This window comes from Lonchura striata, chromosome 27 (assembly GCF_050655825.1).
Source record: "Lonchura striata isolate lonStrDom1 chromosome 27, ASM5065582v1, whole genome shotgun sequence".
Taxonomy (NCBI): Eukaryota; Metazoa; Chordata; class Aves; order Passeriformes; family Estrildidae; genus Lonchura; species Lonchura striata.
In genome coordinates, this window is record NC_140729.1 from 1,602,144 (window position 1) to 1,617,988 (window position 15,845).

The 15,845-nt window shown below is 45.1% G+C and overlaps 1 protein-coding gene across 2 annotated transcripts in view; it reads right to left on the reverse strand.

Annotated features, from left to right (window-relative positions):
- Positions 1-6,612: 6,612 nt before the first annotated feature.
- The window catches only part of KPNB1 (karyopherin subunit beta 1), a 38,387-nt gene continuing 29,154 nt past the window's right edge, over positions 6,613-15,845 (reverse strand). The window contains exons 15-22 of one of the 2 annotated variants that reach the window (XM_077788346.2): positions 15,124-15,268; positions 14,399-14,481; positions 13,754-13,861; positions 12,781-12,924; positions 11,352-11,457; positions 9,244-9,358; positions 8,121-8,282; positions 6,613-7,729 (exon numbers count right to left, since the gene is read on the reverse strand). In XM_077788346.2, the coding sequence (XP_077644472.1) occupies position 7,729; positions 8,121-8,282; positions 9,244-9,358; positions 11,352-11,457; positions 12,781-12,924; positions 13,754-13,861; positions 14,399-14,481; positions 15,124-15,268 (864 nt within the window). In that variant the 3' untranslated portion in view covers positions 6,613-7,728. Of the gene's footprint in view, positions 7,730-8,116; positions 8,283-9,243; positions 9,359-11,351; positions 11,458-12,780; positions 12,925-13,753; positions 13,862-14,398; positions 14,482-15,123; positions 15,269-15,845 lie in introns of those variants that run through there. The other variant, XM_077788345.2, reaches the window with a different exon arrangement.

Below are 15,845 nucleotides of genomic sequence, written 5' to 3' on the forward strand. Positions count from 1 at the left end.
CCAGATTCCTGCCAGGGCCTCATCCCACCCCAGCAGAGCTGCCAGGAGTGGGAGCAGAACCCCAGGGATGGGGCCCAGGGGGGGTCTGCAGGACCCCGACATTCCAAACATCCCTGCCAAGGCCTCAGGGACCGGCACTGAGGGGGATCCGGCCCCAAAGCCCAGCTGGGAGGTGCCAGCATGGAGAAATCCTGGTCCTGACCGTGGCTCTGTCACCATGGGGGAGAAGGAACCGCTGAAAAATCCAGCTCGGGATTTGGGGTCGGACTCAAAGGGAGCAAAATTTCCAACTGGGAGCAGCCACGGGATTCCCAGTCCACATTCCCTTGGACATCCTGGAGAGGCTGGAGGGGATCCAGCCCCTGAGCTGGGGGCACGGACAGACCCCCGGCAGTGGGGGGAGCCACCCGGGGATGCCGAGATTCCAGGAGGTTCCCACGGAAGCTAAACACGCCCCACGAGGCCGGGAATATTTTGGGAGGCCGATGCCAGGGGTGCACCGATGGAATTCCCAGCAGGGAATCGTGCCTCGCCCTCGGTGCGTGGCCTGGGGAAGGCAAAGAGCTCCTGGAATGTCACCTTTAGGGTGGGACAGCAGCGGGGGAGGGCGGGCGGGACCCGCAGGGACCCTCAGGGACCCAAAGGGATCCTCAGGGACCCGCAAGAATCCTCAGGGATCCGCAGGGACCCGCAGGGATCCGCAGGGACCCAAAGGGATCCTCAGGGACCCGCAGGGACCCAAAGGGACCCGAAGGGATCCGCAGGGACCCAAAGGGATCCACAGGGACCCAAAGGGATCCACAGGGACCCGCAAGAATCCTCAGGGACCCAAAGGGATCCTCAGGGACCCGCAGGGACCCAAAGGGATCTGCAGGGACTCAAAGGGACCCAAAGGGACCCGCAGGAATCCTCAGGGACGGGATCTGCCGCAAAACCATCCCGCTCCCGGCGCCGGCCGAGGACTCGCTGCAAAGCGCTTTGAAGTGCAAATGAAGAATTTCCGTCAGCTCCGGAGTTAATTCGGAAGCGAAACCATCCCGGAGTGTCCTGATGGATGCAGGGATCCCCCCCTCGAGGGGCACAGGAGGTCCCCGGGAGATGGGGACAAAGCTCGGAGCCACCCCGGGAGCTGTGACAGGGTCGGAGAGGAGGAGCAGAGGAAGGCAGGACAGATCCAAGCTGCTGGAATTGTCTCACCTGAGCCAAATTCCCTGGGATTTGGGGGATTTTGGGGATTTGGGGTTCCCAGAGCCTCCATGGACAGTGCTGGACCCAACCTGGGCATCCCCCTGCTCTTCCCAAGGCTGGGTTTTCCATGGAGCCCATCGGGGGGAAAGGGGAGCACGGGGAACCCCCCCTCTGTCCCCCGTGTCCTTTTTCCCTCTTCCCAACATTTTCCGGGAGGTTTGGAGCCGAGGGCAGCCTCAGGGAAGTTCCCCCTGGCTGATGGGGACCCCTTGGACACCCTCTGGAATGTTTGGGGTCAGCAAAGGGAATCCCCCCCCCAGGGCCAAGGGGGGATGGCAGCACCCCCAGAGATTTGGGGTGCAGGGGCTGAAGGGCGGGAGCGGCTCTGGGGCTGCCTCTGCTGGAGGATTCCATGGAAATGTTGGAAAAATGGGAAAATCCTCCTTTCCCAGAGGATGGGGATGGGATCAGGGATTAGGACAGGGATGGGGACAGGGACAAGGACAGGGATGGGATCAGGGGTGGGGACAGGGATTAGGACAGGGATGAGGACAGGAACAAGGACAAGGATGAGGATTGGAATAAGGACAGGGACTGGGACAGGAATGAGGACAGGAATGGGATCAGGGATGGGGACAGGGGACAAGGATGGGGACAGGGATGAGGACAGGGATAAGAGCAGGGATGAGGATTGGAATGAGGACAGGGATGAGGACAGGGATGGGATCAGGAATGAGGACAGGGATTGGGACAGGGTTTGGGACATCACTTCCCAGGCCCTGGCACAAGGACCAAAACCACCTCAGCCACCAAGAGGAAAACGGCAAAGTCGGAATTCCCCCGGCTGGAAAATCGCATTCCAGAGGGTGGCACCAGCTCCAGGGTGTCCCGGCCCCTCCAGGTGGGAAAGTGCTCAGAAAAGGCTCCTGGAGAAATCCACGTCAGGAGCTGCTGATCCAGGGAACAACCGCGGTGTCCCCGGGCTGGGGTGGTGGCACCGATGGCTGATGCCACATCCGAGGCTCCACAATCCACTTGTGGCTCATTTTTGCCACCTTTTCCAAGGAAAATCAGCTTTTCCTCCTCTTAGGTGGCAGCTCAGCACATCAGCGTCAGGAAATGCAGATTCCAGGAATAATCCCGGGAATAATCCTGGGAATAACGGCGGTGTCTCCAGGCTGGGGCGGTGGCACAGATGGCACTGGTGACAGCGCTGTCACTTCCAAGGCTCCAAAATCCACTTGTGGATTCTTTTCCCCCACTTTTTTTTTTTTTTTTTTCAAAAGAAATCAGCTTTCCCTCCTCTTTTAGTGGGTAGAGACCATCAGGATGAATCCCGGGAATAATCCTGGGAACAAAGCCGGGAATAACGGCGGTGTCCCCGGGCCGGGGTGGTGGCACAGATGGCACTGGTGACACAGCGCTGTCACCTCCGGCTCCCACGGAGAGGAAACGCCAGCTCGGCTCTCCCCTCCCACGGCGTCTCCGAGCGGGGGCCGGAGCCTGGCAGAGGCTCCCGGGAAATGAAACAGCAGGAAAAAAAAATAAAATTAAAAAAAAAGAAAAAAAATTAGGAGAAAATCGAAATAAAAGTGGGTTTTTAATGTCTGATCTGGGAGGTGAACAAATGCATCCTGCCCGGGGTTTTCCCAGGGGTTTTTGTGAAGCTGGAGGAGCGTCCAGGGGTGGTTTTGATTTGCTGGTTAATTGATTTGATTGATGGGTTAATTAATGAAGGGGAGCTGTGGTTTTGGGGTTGTGGGGGATTCATCCCGAGGGAAAGGGATCGGGGTGGGATCAGGGGCCTCGCACTGCTGACAGCACCAAACGGAGCCGAATTTCAGGAATTTGGGAATTTCCAGCAGGGATTTCAAAATCTCCAGGAGTTTGGGATCTCTGGGAATGCGGGATCCCCCAGGAATTTGGGAATCTCCAGGAGTTTGGGATCTCTGGGAATGCGGGATCCCCCAGGAATTTGGGAATCTCCAGGAGTTTGGGATCTCTGGGAATGCGGGATCCCCCAGGAATTTGGGAATCTCCAGCACCACCAAATTCCTTGTGATGCAGCCCAAAAGAGCCCCCCCAAAATCCCAAAAGATGCTGGAAGATTTCGATCCGTGCCCAGGCAGCGATGGGATCCAGGAGAGGCGGATTTGAGGCAGAAATTCTGAGATAGAGCCCAAAACCACCCCAAAAATCCCAAAAAAAGGCCCCAAAAAGCCCCCATAAAAAGCCCCAAAAAAAGTGCAAAGCCCCCGGCCCACCCTCCAAAAGATCCCAAAAAACCCTTCCAAAAACCCGACCGCCCACCAAAATAATCCCCAAAACCTCCAAAAAAAGGCTCAAGGAAAACCCGCCAAAAAAACCCCAAGAAAGCAAAAAAAAAAAAAAACACCACCACTCAAAAAAGGTTCCCAATCAAAAAAAGCCCCTTAGAAGGTGAACAAAACCCCCCAATAAAACCAAATAAAAAGCCCCCAAACCCCTCAAAAAAGGCCGCCAAAATGGCCACAAAATACCCTTCAAAAAGCAAAAAACCAAAAACCCTCAAAAACCCAAAAAAAGCCCTCAAAACCCCCCTAAAAACTCTTCAAAAAATGGCAAAAAGAAAAAAAAAGCCCCCAGAATCCCCATAAAATCCCTTTTAAAAATCCCAAAAAACTCCCCCCCCAAAAAGCCCTCAAAACCCCTGTAAAAAACCTTAAAAATCCCAAAAATATTCCCCCCAAAAAACACCCTAAAAATAAAAGAAAAAACACCCTTAAAAAACCCAAAAATACCCCCCCAAAAAAGTCCAGAGCCCATTTTTTGCACTCCTCTCAATTTTTATTCTGCGTTGCCTCAGGCGGGAGCAGCCCCGGCCACCGAACCCCAAAATGGCGCCAAACCCCCAAAAATTGCCCTTAAAAACCTGCAAAAGTCCTCAAAATCCCCAAAAGCGGCCCTAAAACACCCCTCAAAAGCAAAAAAAAGCCCTCAAAATCCCCATAAAATTTAAAAAAAATCCACAAAAAATTTAAGAAAAAGCCCTCAAAACCCCCCTAAAAATCCGGAAAAAATCCCTTTTAAAATCCCAAAAAAACCGTTTAAAAAATCCCCAAAAACCCTTTAAAAATAACAATAATTAAAAAACCCTTAAAAGGCCCAAAAATACCGCAAAAGACGAGTCCGGAGCCGGTTTTTTTGCACTACTCTGTTTTTATTCTGCGCTGCCTCAGGCGGGAGCGGCCCCGCCCCGGAAGCGGATCCGGCCCCGGCTCCTCCCGCCCGGGAACGTTTTTATTTTTATTTATTTTTTTTTTAATTCCATTTTTTTTTTAAACTTCTTTTTCAATTTTTTTTTTCTTGAATTTTTCTCTCATTTCCACCTCAGGGAAGCGCCGCCCCCGCCCCGAAGGGAAAAAAGCAAAAAGGCCTCGCTGGGAAGGGATCCCAGGCTGGGATTTTTCCCTCGGATTTTGGATTTTCCAAGGGTTTTTTCCACCCCTTTGGAAATTTGGATTTTTTTTTGGGGTGTTTTGGGTTGATTTTTGTCGGTTCTGCGCGTCGGGCAGAGCGCTGAAGGCACATTCATGTCTGATACCCTGTACGAGCGGCGGGAGGGACAGAAAAGGGAATTAAAAGGGAAAAGGAGGAGGAAAAATGGGGGGAAAATGGGGAAAAAAAATTAAAATAGAAATGAAAAGTTGAGAAGAAAAAAGAAAATGAAGTGAAAGGGTTGGGGGGATGGGGAATGGTGGAGGGGAAAGGGGAAAATGAAGAGGGAGTGGGGAAAAAATGAAGAAAAATTAAAATAAATGAAGAAAAATGGGGGGAAAATGATGGAAAATGGAAAAAAATGAAGAAAAATTAAAATAAATGAAGAAAAATGGGGAAAAAATGATGGAAAATGGAAAAAATGAAGAAAAATTAAAACAAATGAAAAAAAATGGGAAAAAAATGAAGAAAAAATTTAAAATGAAGAAAAAGGGGAAAAATTTAAAAAAAACTGAAGAAAAATTGAAAAAAGAAAAAAGGGAAAAAAAAGAACTAAAATAGGGATAAAAAGAAAAATGGAGATAAAAGAGGAAGAAAAATGGAAAAATTTAGAATAAAAGGAATAAAGTGGGGAAGGTTAAAATAAATAAAAGAAAAATTAAAAAAAATTAAAATGGAAGTAAAATGGAGAAAAGTCAAAAAAAGCAGAATTGAAAATAAAAATGGATAGGAAAGGAAAAATAAAGAAAAAAGGAAAAGCAAAAAAAGAAAAATAAAGGAAAACAGAAAAATAGGAAAAGGAAAAAAATGAAGAAAAAGGAAAACTTCTGAGAAAAAAAAATTAAGGAAAAAAGAATAAAGAGAAAAACAGATTAAAATTCAGAGGAAAAAATAAGAAAAAAGTTAAAAGAAAAAATGTAAGTGGAGAAAATCAAAGAAAAATGGCAAAATAAAAGATAAAAATGAAAGGAAAAATGAAAGTAAAACTGAGAAAAATTTAAGAAAAGAGGCAAAAATAAAGGGAAAAAAAGAAAAATAAATCAAATTTTTGGAATTAAGGAACAAATCCTGCCCAGTTTTCCTGCTCCCCTCCCTGGAGCTTTCCCAGCACCTCCACAGAGCTGCAAATTCCAAAGTGAAAATTCCAAAAATCTCCGAACCCTGAAGCTCCTAAAAACACACACAAAAAAATTAATTTTTAATTCCCCCCCCCTTTTTTTTTTCCTTTTTCCAGAGGAAAAATTCCGCTCCCAAGGCGGCGAGAAATTCGGGAAGCGGCGAAGGAAAAATTCCTCGGGGATTAACGGGGCAAAAAAAATCCCGAATTTCTTTAAAAATCTTAAATTTTTTTTTTTTCTGGTTTTCCCTCTGGAAAAGAGCCAAGAGTATCCCAAAAAAAAAAAAAGAGAAAAAAAAAAAAAGAAAAAAAAGGAAAATATTGGGGAATGTTTGACACCATTTTATTCATCTTCAACTGCAGTGGAAAAATAGAAACCTTTTACAAGCGCCGGCGTTGTCAGCTCAACTCAAGTTATATATTTATATATTTGCTATAAATTTCTTTTTTTTTTTCCTTTTTTTTTGTGGTTTTTTTTTCCTGTTTTTTCTTTTTTTCCTCGTGTTTTTTTTTTTTCCAAGTGCAGCAAGAGACCAAAAAAAAAAAACCACATCGAGCCTGATCGGAACCCCAAAAAGCAAAAAAAAAAAAAAATCCCAAATAATTCTAAAGAAATGTGTTTTAATCCCATTTTTTTGTGTTTTTCTTCACATCCAATTTTCTCTCCGAACATCACCTGGATTTTTAAAATTTTTCCTTCTTTTTGTGCATATTTTTATTTTTTTTTCACCTCTTTGGCACAATTTTGATTCTGCTACAATCCGAGTCAGGAGATCTCTTTTCCCAATTTGCAGCACTTTTTTTAAAAAGAAAAGAAAAAAAAAATCTGATTTTTCTTTTTTTTTTTTTGTTTTCCTGACTTTTTTTAAAATTTTTTTTTTTTTTTAATTTTACAAGACTGAAACTCGCTGGACAAATGGATTTTTTTCTATTCCCTGCAACCCAAAAATTGTGGTTTTTGTGTTTTTTTCCCCCATTTTTTTACATTCACAGTTGAATATTTAAGGAAGGAAAGGCGCTTTTGTTGCTGAGCAGGACAAGCCAAGAGCTCCAAACATTCAGCATTCCCTAAAAATAAAATCCCTAAAAAAAGCGACTTTCCTTAAATTTCATTTATTTTTTTTTTTTTGTCTTTTTTTTTTCCCTCTTTTCTGCTCTTTACTGCCTGAACCTCAGTTATGAAATGCAACAGCTGAACCCTTAAATTTTGAATATTTTGATTTTTTTTTTGTCTTTTTGTTTTTTTTTTTTTTTTTCCCGGAATTTAATTTTTTAGATTTTCTTTTCTTTTGGGAAAAAAAAAAAAAAGAGAAACTGCAATGAATTATTAATTTTTTTTCCTTTTTTTTTTTTTTGGGAAGTTGAGAATGTGGATATGACCTCACTCACACACACTCACTCCTCTTGAAATTCCTTCTCTCTCCTTTTGGGATTTGCCTCATCCCGGAGATTCCCAAATCCACGGGAAAAATCCCAAATCCATGGGAAAATCCCAAATCCACGAGAAAATCCCAAATCTGTGGGAAAATCCCATTTTTCCACCTTTTTTTTTCCCTCTCTCTCCAGCAGCCAAAACCTCACAGAGCACCACTTAAATCCCAATTTTCCCCGTTTTTCCATCATTTTCTCCTCCTTTCTCAGCCGTTCTTGGCCTGGGGAATTTTGCTTTTTTTTTGCCCTTTTTTTTGAATATTTTTGGAATTTTTTAGGGCACAAAATTCCCTCTCCTGGATGCCTGGGGGTCACCAAAAGTTGGGATTTTTGTTCCGAGCCTCACTCACTCAGCATCCTCTCATTCCCAAACATTCCTCACGCGTCCTCACTCCCGGGGTTTTTTTGGGGGGTTTTGTAGGAGATTGGAGATTTTTCCTTTTTTTGTTTTTCTTCTCTTGGTGTTGTTGTTGGTTTTTGTTTTAATCCTCAGGTGTCGTCCCATTGGTGACAGATCTGGAAAAAAGGGAAAAAATAAAAATATTTAGTGGGGGAAATGGGATTTGGGGGGAAAAAAGGGGGGGGAAGGGAAAAAAGGGAGGAAAAAAGGGGGAAAGGGGAAAAAGGGGGGAAAAGGGGAAAAAGAGGGGAAAAAAGGGGAAAAGGGGAAAAAAAAGGGAAAAAAACCCCAACAAACCACTTGACACCCCAAATCCCTGAAGAAAAAAAATTGAGAAAAATCAAATTTGTAGGATTGAAATAGAAATAAAAACCATCAAAAATGGGATTTTTTCCCCACCAAAAAGCGGGAAACCAACAGACTTTTGGGATTGTGATTTTCCCCAGGATAAACGGAGGTAATTCCATGATTTTTTTAGTGGGAAAAAAAATCAGGATGAGCCCTCACCAAGCTTGGTTTTTGAGTTTTCTCAGCTCTTTCGTGGCCCAGGTGGCGAGGGTTTTCGTTTTGTTCGTCTTGGATCTCCTCCCTTCCGTTAGCAGCTCGTGGATCATGGGTCTGGCTTCTACTAATTTCAGGACATCCTTCCCAAAAGCTGTACACAAATCCCTGGAAGCAGAAAAAAATTGGGAAAAAAAAAACACGTGAGTGGGAGAAAAAGTTGGGCAGGGATGCAGGTTTTGGGAAAATTCGGATTAAAAGGTTGGGTTCTTCATAATTCTCCTTAAATTCAGCTGGAGGAATGGAAATATCTCAACTTGGCTTTCTCTGTTAACTAAAAATGAGGGTTTTTTGGTTCTGAATTCCTGTAAAGATCCTAAATTCTGAATTTTAGGTTCTCTCATCTGTGAAATCTTTTCATGCTTGGAGCCAAACACCAAACTCCAACCCCAAAAGTGACCCTAAAAACCTCAAACAGGCAGGAAAAAAGGGGCAGATTCCAGGATTTTAACTGTGTCCCTTTGTTCCCTAAGGATGAGGGGTTTTTTTTTATTCCCAATCTCCTGGAAAAATCCTAAATTTGGGATTTTTGTGATGATTCTCTCACCTGTGAAATCCTTTCATACTTGGAGACAAACACCAAATTCCAACCCCAAAACTGACCCTAAAAACCTCAGGCTGGCAGGAAAAAGGGGCAAATTCCAGGATTTTAACCTGGCTCCCTCTGTTCCCTAAGGATTTTTGGTTCTGAACTCCTGGAAAAATCCTAAATCTGGAATTTTTGTGACGACTTTCTCACCTGTGGAATCACTTCACACCTGGAGCCAAACCCCAAACTCCAACCCCAAAACTGACCCTAAAAACCTCAGCAGGCAGAAAAAAAGGGGCAAATTCCAGGATTTGAACCTCATTCCCTAAGGATGAGGGGCTTTTTGTTCCTAAATCCTGGAAAAATCTGGAATTTTTGTGACTACTTTCTCACCTGGCTCCTTTCCTGTGGAATCGCTCCACACCTGGAGCCAAACCCCAAACTCCAACCCCAAAACTGACCCTAAAAACATCGGGCAGGCAGGAAAAAGGGGCAGATTCCAGGATTTTTCCTGGGAAAAGCGGGATGGGGAGGCCTCACCCGATGAGCCCGGCGGCGCAGGCCACCACCCCGTCCGTGTGATCCTCGTCCCCCGCGATGTGGTCGATGTAGGACAGGATAAATTCCACCCTGGGCTGCACCAGCATCACGTCAGCTGCAGGGGAAAAGCTTGCTCAGAACTTTGGGAATGGTTGGGATGATCCCCCAAAAAAAAAAAAAAATTCTGGATCCCATTTGGATCCTCTCTCTGGGAGGGAAGTGGAAATTATCCCGGATTATTTAGGATTTTTTGCTGTTTTCTGCTCTGAGGGTTTGTTGTTGTAGGGGAGGGATGTGACAACCCCAAAAGGATCCCTGGGAATGTCCCTGGAATGTGGGGATGTGGTAGTAAGAGTTAAAGGGGGGGAAAGGGATTCAGGGGAAAAAAGGGAATTCAGGGGATTGAGGGGGGAAAAAAAGGAATTGAAGGAATGAACAGGAGAAAAGGGAATTGAGGGAATTAACAGGAGAAAAGGGAATTCATGGAATGAACAGGAGAAAAGGGACTTGAGGGAGTTAACAGGAGAAAAGGGAACTGAGGGAATTATCAGGAAAAAAGGGAACTGAGGGAATTAACAGGAGAAAAGGGAATTGAGGGAATTAACAGGAAAAAAGGGAATTCAGGAAAAAAAAGGGAATTCATGAGGGGAAAGGGATTCAGGGGAATAAAGGCAAAAAAGGAGATGTGGCTTGGAGGTGACACTGGATGATTTTAAAGGAAGGAGTAGGGATGTGACAAGGATGTGACAATCCCAAAAGGAGTCTTAGGAATGTCTGTATGGAATATTTGGGAATATTTCCCCACTGGAAGGATTATAAATGCCCAAAAACAGGTGGATATGCTAGTGGGGGATGTGGCTTGAAGGTGACACTGGATGATTTTAAAGGAAGGGAAGGAACAGGGATGTGACAACCCCAAAGGAGGCTCGGGGATGCCCGTATGGGATATTTGGGAATATTTCCCCACAGGAAGGGTTATAAAATATTGGAACAACTTCCCAGAGCAGTCCCCATGCTTGGAAATGTGTGGATGTGACACTGGGGGATGTGGTTTGGAGGTAACAATGGATGATTTTAAAGGAAGGAGCAGGGATGAGACAAGGATGTGACAACCTCAAAAGGAGGTTTAGGGAGATTTGTATGGAATATTTGGGAATATTTCCCCACTGGAAGGATTATAAATGCCCAAAAACAGGTGGATATGCTAGTGGGGGATGCGGTTTGGAGGTGACACTGGATGATTTTAAAGGAAGGGAAGGAACAGGGATGTGACAACCCCAAAGGAGGCTCGGGGATGCCCGTATGGGATATTTGGGAATATTTCCCCACTGGAAGGGTTATAAAATATTGGAACAACTTCCCAGAGCAGTCCCCATGCTTGGAAATGTGTGGATGTGACACTGAGGGATGTGGTTTGGAGGTGACAATGGATGATTTTAAAGGAAGGAGCAGGGATGAGACAAGGATGTGACAACCTCAAAAGGAGGTTTAGGGAGATTTGTATGGAATATTTGGGAATATTTCCTCACTGGAAGGATTATAAATGCCCAAAAACAGGTGGATATGCTAGTGGGGGATGTGGCTTGAAGGTGACACTGGATGATTTTAAAGGAAGGGAAGGAACAGGGATGTGACAACCCCAAAAGGAGGCTCGGGGATGCCCGTATGGGATATTTGGGAATATTTCCCCACAGGAAGGGTTATAAAATATTGGAACAACTTCCCAGAGCAGTCCCCATGCTTGGAAATGTGTGGATGTGACACTGAGGGATGTGGTTTGGAGGTGACACTGGATGATTTTAAAGGAAGGAGCAGGGATGAGACAAGGATGTGACAACCTCAAAAGGAGGTTTAGGGAGATTTGTATGGAATATTTGGGAATATTTCCCCACTGGAAGGATTATAAATGCCCAAAAACAGGTGGATATGCTAGTGGGGGATGTGGCTTGAAGGTGACACTGGATGATTTTAAAGGAAGGGAAGGAACAGGGATGTGACAACCCCAAAAGGAGGCTCGGGGATGCCCGTATGGGATATTTGGGAATCTCCAGGATTGCAGCTGGAGGTGGGGCTGGTTCCAGGATGGATCCCACAAGGATCCCACTCACGGTGCACGTTCTCCTGGTCTCCTTTGAGGCCCTGGATGATGCCAGTGTAAGCTTCCAAGCAGCCCTCCCTCAGCTCGTTCAGGTAATCCACCATGTCGTAGTCGGACTGGGGACAGACACACGGACAGAGAGACAACACTTTGAGTTTTGGTTCTCACATTTCCCAAATCCTGAGCTGTATTAGTGTGTTTGGGAATTCAGGATTTCCCTCTGGCTGCCCTGGGACACTGGCAGGGAGTCAGGAATCCATGGACAGAGATCACAGACAGTGTCTCTGGGGGCTCTCAGAGCCCCCAGAGACACTGTCTGTGATCTCTGTCCATGAAAAATAAGATTTCAATCTTACAGGGTGAATTACCAGCTCTGAGTGTTTGATATAAGTAATAATTAAGTGTGGAACGGGTGCAAAAATAAAATTTTAAGATTCTAGATTAGAAGTTCATAGAGAACAAGATGGAAGAAATTGGGTGTGTCTTATGCTTCTTCATGCCCTCCATGTTTCACTGTAGTATTAGCATTTTTCTATTAGTTTAAGTTGAAAACACGCTATTCAAGGTAAATAATAAATATTAACACACTATTAGAAATATTGCACAATTCCAGCCCCAGAACCAATGGCACCATTGCAGATTCAAGTCCAAAAAGTGTAAACAAAAAAAAAAAGCCCAAAAAGTATAAAGAAAAAAAGGTCCAAAAATTTAAACAGCAAATTGAGGGGAGCAATCTGGGAGGATGGGATAACCTGGAGGTGGAATTGGACAGTTAACCAAAAGTAAATAAAAAAAAAAAGTAATTAAAAAAAAAAGTAAATTAAAAAAAGCCCAAAAAGTGCAAAGAAAAGCAAATTGAGGAGAGCAATCTAGGAGGATGGGATAACCTGGAGGTGGAATTGGATAGTTAACCAAAAGTAAATAAATAAATAAAAAAGTAAATTAAAAAAAAAAGTAAATAAAAAAAGGCCCAAAAAGTGCAAAGAAAAGCAAATTGAGGGGAGCAATCTGGAAGATGGGATAACCTGGAGCTGGAATTGGACAGTTAACCAAAAATGTAAATAAAAAAAAGCCCAAAAAGTGCAAAGAAATGCAAATTGAGGGGAGCAATCTGGAAGATGGGATAACCTGGAGCTGGAATTGGACAGTTAACCCCCAATATGGAAATGGACCAAAACTTATAAAAAAATATATAAATATAAATATAAATATAAATATATATATATATATATATTAAAATATATTAAAATATATATATATAAAATGTGAAAACTCATTTCTCTGAGTCCACCTTGGGTGTAGCCATGGCCAGTTTTTTTCACTGTATCCTTGCAAGGCTTTTGAATAAATCCTTACTTTATTCCTTGAATTCTCTCCTGGCTCTTTAGGCATCCAGGTGAGAGGCCAGGAATGTCCCCAGGGGTTGGGGACAAGCTCACCTTGTCCACCTGGGCTTGGGATGCCTGCTGGAGGGTGTTGAGCACCACGTCCAGGTACTTCTTGAACTCGCCCCCGATGGCCAGGGCGATGTCCCCGAACACCGAGAGGATCTGCGGCTTCACCGACCTGTGCACGTTCTCGTTCTGGGAAAAAAAAAACAACCAAAAAAATCCCAAAAAGGTCTTGGATCAGTGTGGGAAGGGGGAAAGGAAAAGAGGGAATGGCCTCAAGCTGCAGCAGGGGGTTTGTGTGGGGTGTTTTGAGGTGTTTCTCCAGTGGAAGGGTTGTGAAATGTTGGAGGAAGTACAGGCAGGGGTTGGATAAATGGCTGGGAATGTCCCAGGAATGTGGGGGGAAAGGGGAGGGAAAGGGGAGGGAAAGGGGAGGAAGAAAGGGAGGAAGAAAGGGAGGAAAAAAGGGAAGAAAAGGGGAGGAAAAGGAGAGGAAAAGAGGAGGAAAAGGGGGGAAGAAAGGGAGGAAAAAAGGGAAGAAAAGGGGAGGAAAAGGAGAGGAAAAGAGGAGGAAAAGGGGGGAAGAGGGGGAAAGAGGGGAAAAGGGAGGAAAAAGGGGGGAGAAAGGGGGGAGAAAGGGGGAAAAAGGGAGGAAAATTGGAGGAAAAGGGGGGAAAAGGGGGGAAAAGCGGGGGAAACGAGAAGGAAGGAATTCAGAAGGAAGAAGGGAATTCAGAATTTGGAAGGAATTCAAGAGGAAGGGAGGGAGGGAGGGATGTGGAAGGAATTCAGGAATTCAGGGAGAGAGAGAGGAAGGAATCTGGGAGGAATTTAGGAATCTAAGGAATTCATTTAGGAATTCAGCAAGTTGATAAACGAGACATTCCCCCCTGAACCCAAACCCCTTGTCCCCATCACCTCCTGGCCACGGTTCAAGACAATCCCGGTGAATTCCTGAATTCCTCCCACTTTTCCCAGGATTCTCCCACCTCCCTGGGAAACTAGGGAATCTCCCACTCACCCCCAGGTTCTCCAGGAGCAGCTGCATCACCTCGTCGCAGAAGGGGAGGATGTTGGACTGCAGGGCTCGGCACAGGTCCCCCACCAGCCCCACTGCTGACAGGCAGACCTGCAACGGGGCAGGGATCAGCTCCGGGATTTGGGATCAATCCCGGGGATTTGGGGTTATCCCCCAATGATTTGGGATCAATCCTGGGGATTTGGGGTCGTCCCCAGGTAGGATTTGGGCTGGAGAAACATTTCCAAATCCCAGTTTCCAGGAGCAAATCCTAGCCAGGATTCTGGGAAAAACACCTCCAAATTCCACAGTTTCACCCTATGGAGGATTTAATATTCCAAGGGGAAATCCCAACCAGGGTTTGGGCTGGAAAAAAACCCTTCAAATTCCCCTGGAGGGCATCAGGATTTGATATTCCAAGGGGAATTTGCTGCTTTATCCACACTTTTCCTTGGAAGTAATTAAGAAAAACATAAGAAACTAAAATTCCACACTCCAAGGTGGTCTGGATTTGAGAATCCTGGGATTATTTGGGTTGGAAGTCACCCCCACTGGATGGGCAGGGACACCTTTCACTACCCCAAAACTCATCCAAAATTCCAGGGATGGGGCAATTTCCCTGGATAAAGGGAGAAATCAGATCCACACCTGGTACTCAGCGTAGTTTTTCAGCCCAATCCCAAGGAAAGGTTTGAAGGCATCCATGTACTTCAGGAATTCTCCACCCAGGACTGTGCAAGGGAAAACATTCCAGTGAGAAGGAAAATCCTAATTTATGGCATTTGCCATAAAAGAACCAAATCAGATATCCCTCAAATTCCACCCAAATCCAGTAAAAACCAACTCTCCACTCAACAACTGAACAGTGAAATTATCCAGGTCCTCTAGGACTGGACAAATTCCCAAATTCTTATTGGAATTAATAAAAAAATACACCAGATCACAATTCCATGCTCCAAGGTGGTTTAGATTTTAGAATTCCAGCATTTCTTGGGTTGAGGGAAATCAGAAACCAAAATTCCATGCTTTACGGTGGTTTGGATTTCAGAATTCCAGCATTTCTTGGGTTGAGAGAACTAATAAGAAGCCAAAATTCAGTACTTCAAGGTGGTTTGGATTTCAGAATTCCAGCATTTCTTGGGTTGAGGGAAATAGTAATAAAATAATAAGAAACCAAAATTCCATGCTTTAAGGTGGTTTGGATTTCAGAATTTCAGCATTTCTTGGGTTGAGGGGACGTTAAAGTGACACCTTCCACTATCCCAGGTTGCTCCAGCCTTGGACACTTCTATGGATGGAGCACTCCCACCATTACAAAAATTACATTTTTCACCACTTTGCCCAAAATTGCCATATCCAACCCCATTGCTGACCTTCCACCAGGGTGCTGACGGCCATCAGGGCGTCCTCCTGCACGCCCCCGGAGCCGGCCGTGCTCTGGAACATTCTGAGCAGCGAGGCCATCACCACGTCTGAGATCTGCAGCGCGTCCTGGTGCTGCACCTTGCGCAGCACGTTCTGAGGGAAAAATCGTGGAAAACGGGAAAAAATCATCATTCATCCTACAAGTGAAACATCTCCATGCCCTTGGGTGCTGCTCCTTCTGAGGGAAAAATCATGGAAAATAGGGAAAAATCACCACTCATCCCAGCATTCCCACAGCCCTGGAAGCTGCACTTTCCTCAGCACGTTCTGAGGGAAAAATCGTGGAAAATGGGCAAAAATCATCATTTATCCTACAGGTAAAGCATTCCCACAGTTGGTGCTGCTCCTTCCACAGCACGTTCTGAGGGAAAAATCGTGGAAAATGGGCAAAAATCATCATTTTTCCTACAGGTAAAGCATTCCCACAGCCCTTGGTGCTGCTCCTTCCTCAGCACGTTCTGAGGGAAAAATCGTGGAAAATGGGAAAAAATCATCATTCATTCTACAGGTAAAGCACTCCCACACCAATGGGTGCTGTACCTTCCACAAAAAGTTCTAAGGGAAAAATAATGGAAAATGGGAAAAAAATCTCTGCTTATCCCAGCATTCCCACAGCCCTGGGAGCTGCACCTTCTGCAGCAAATTCTGAGGAAAAAATCTTGGAAAAGAG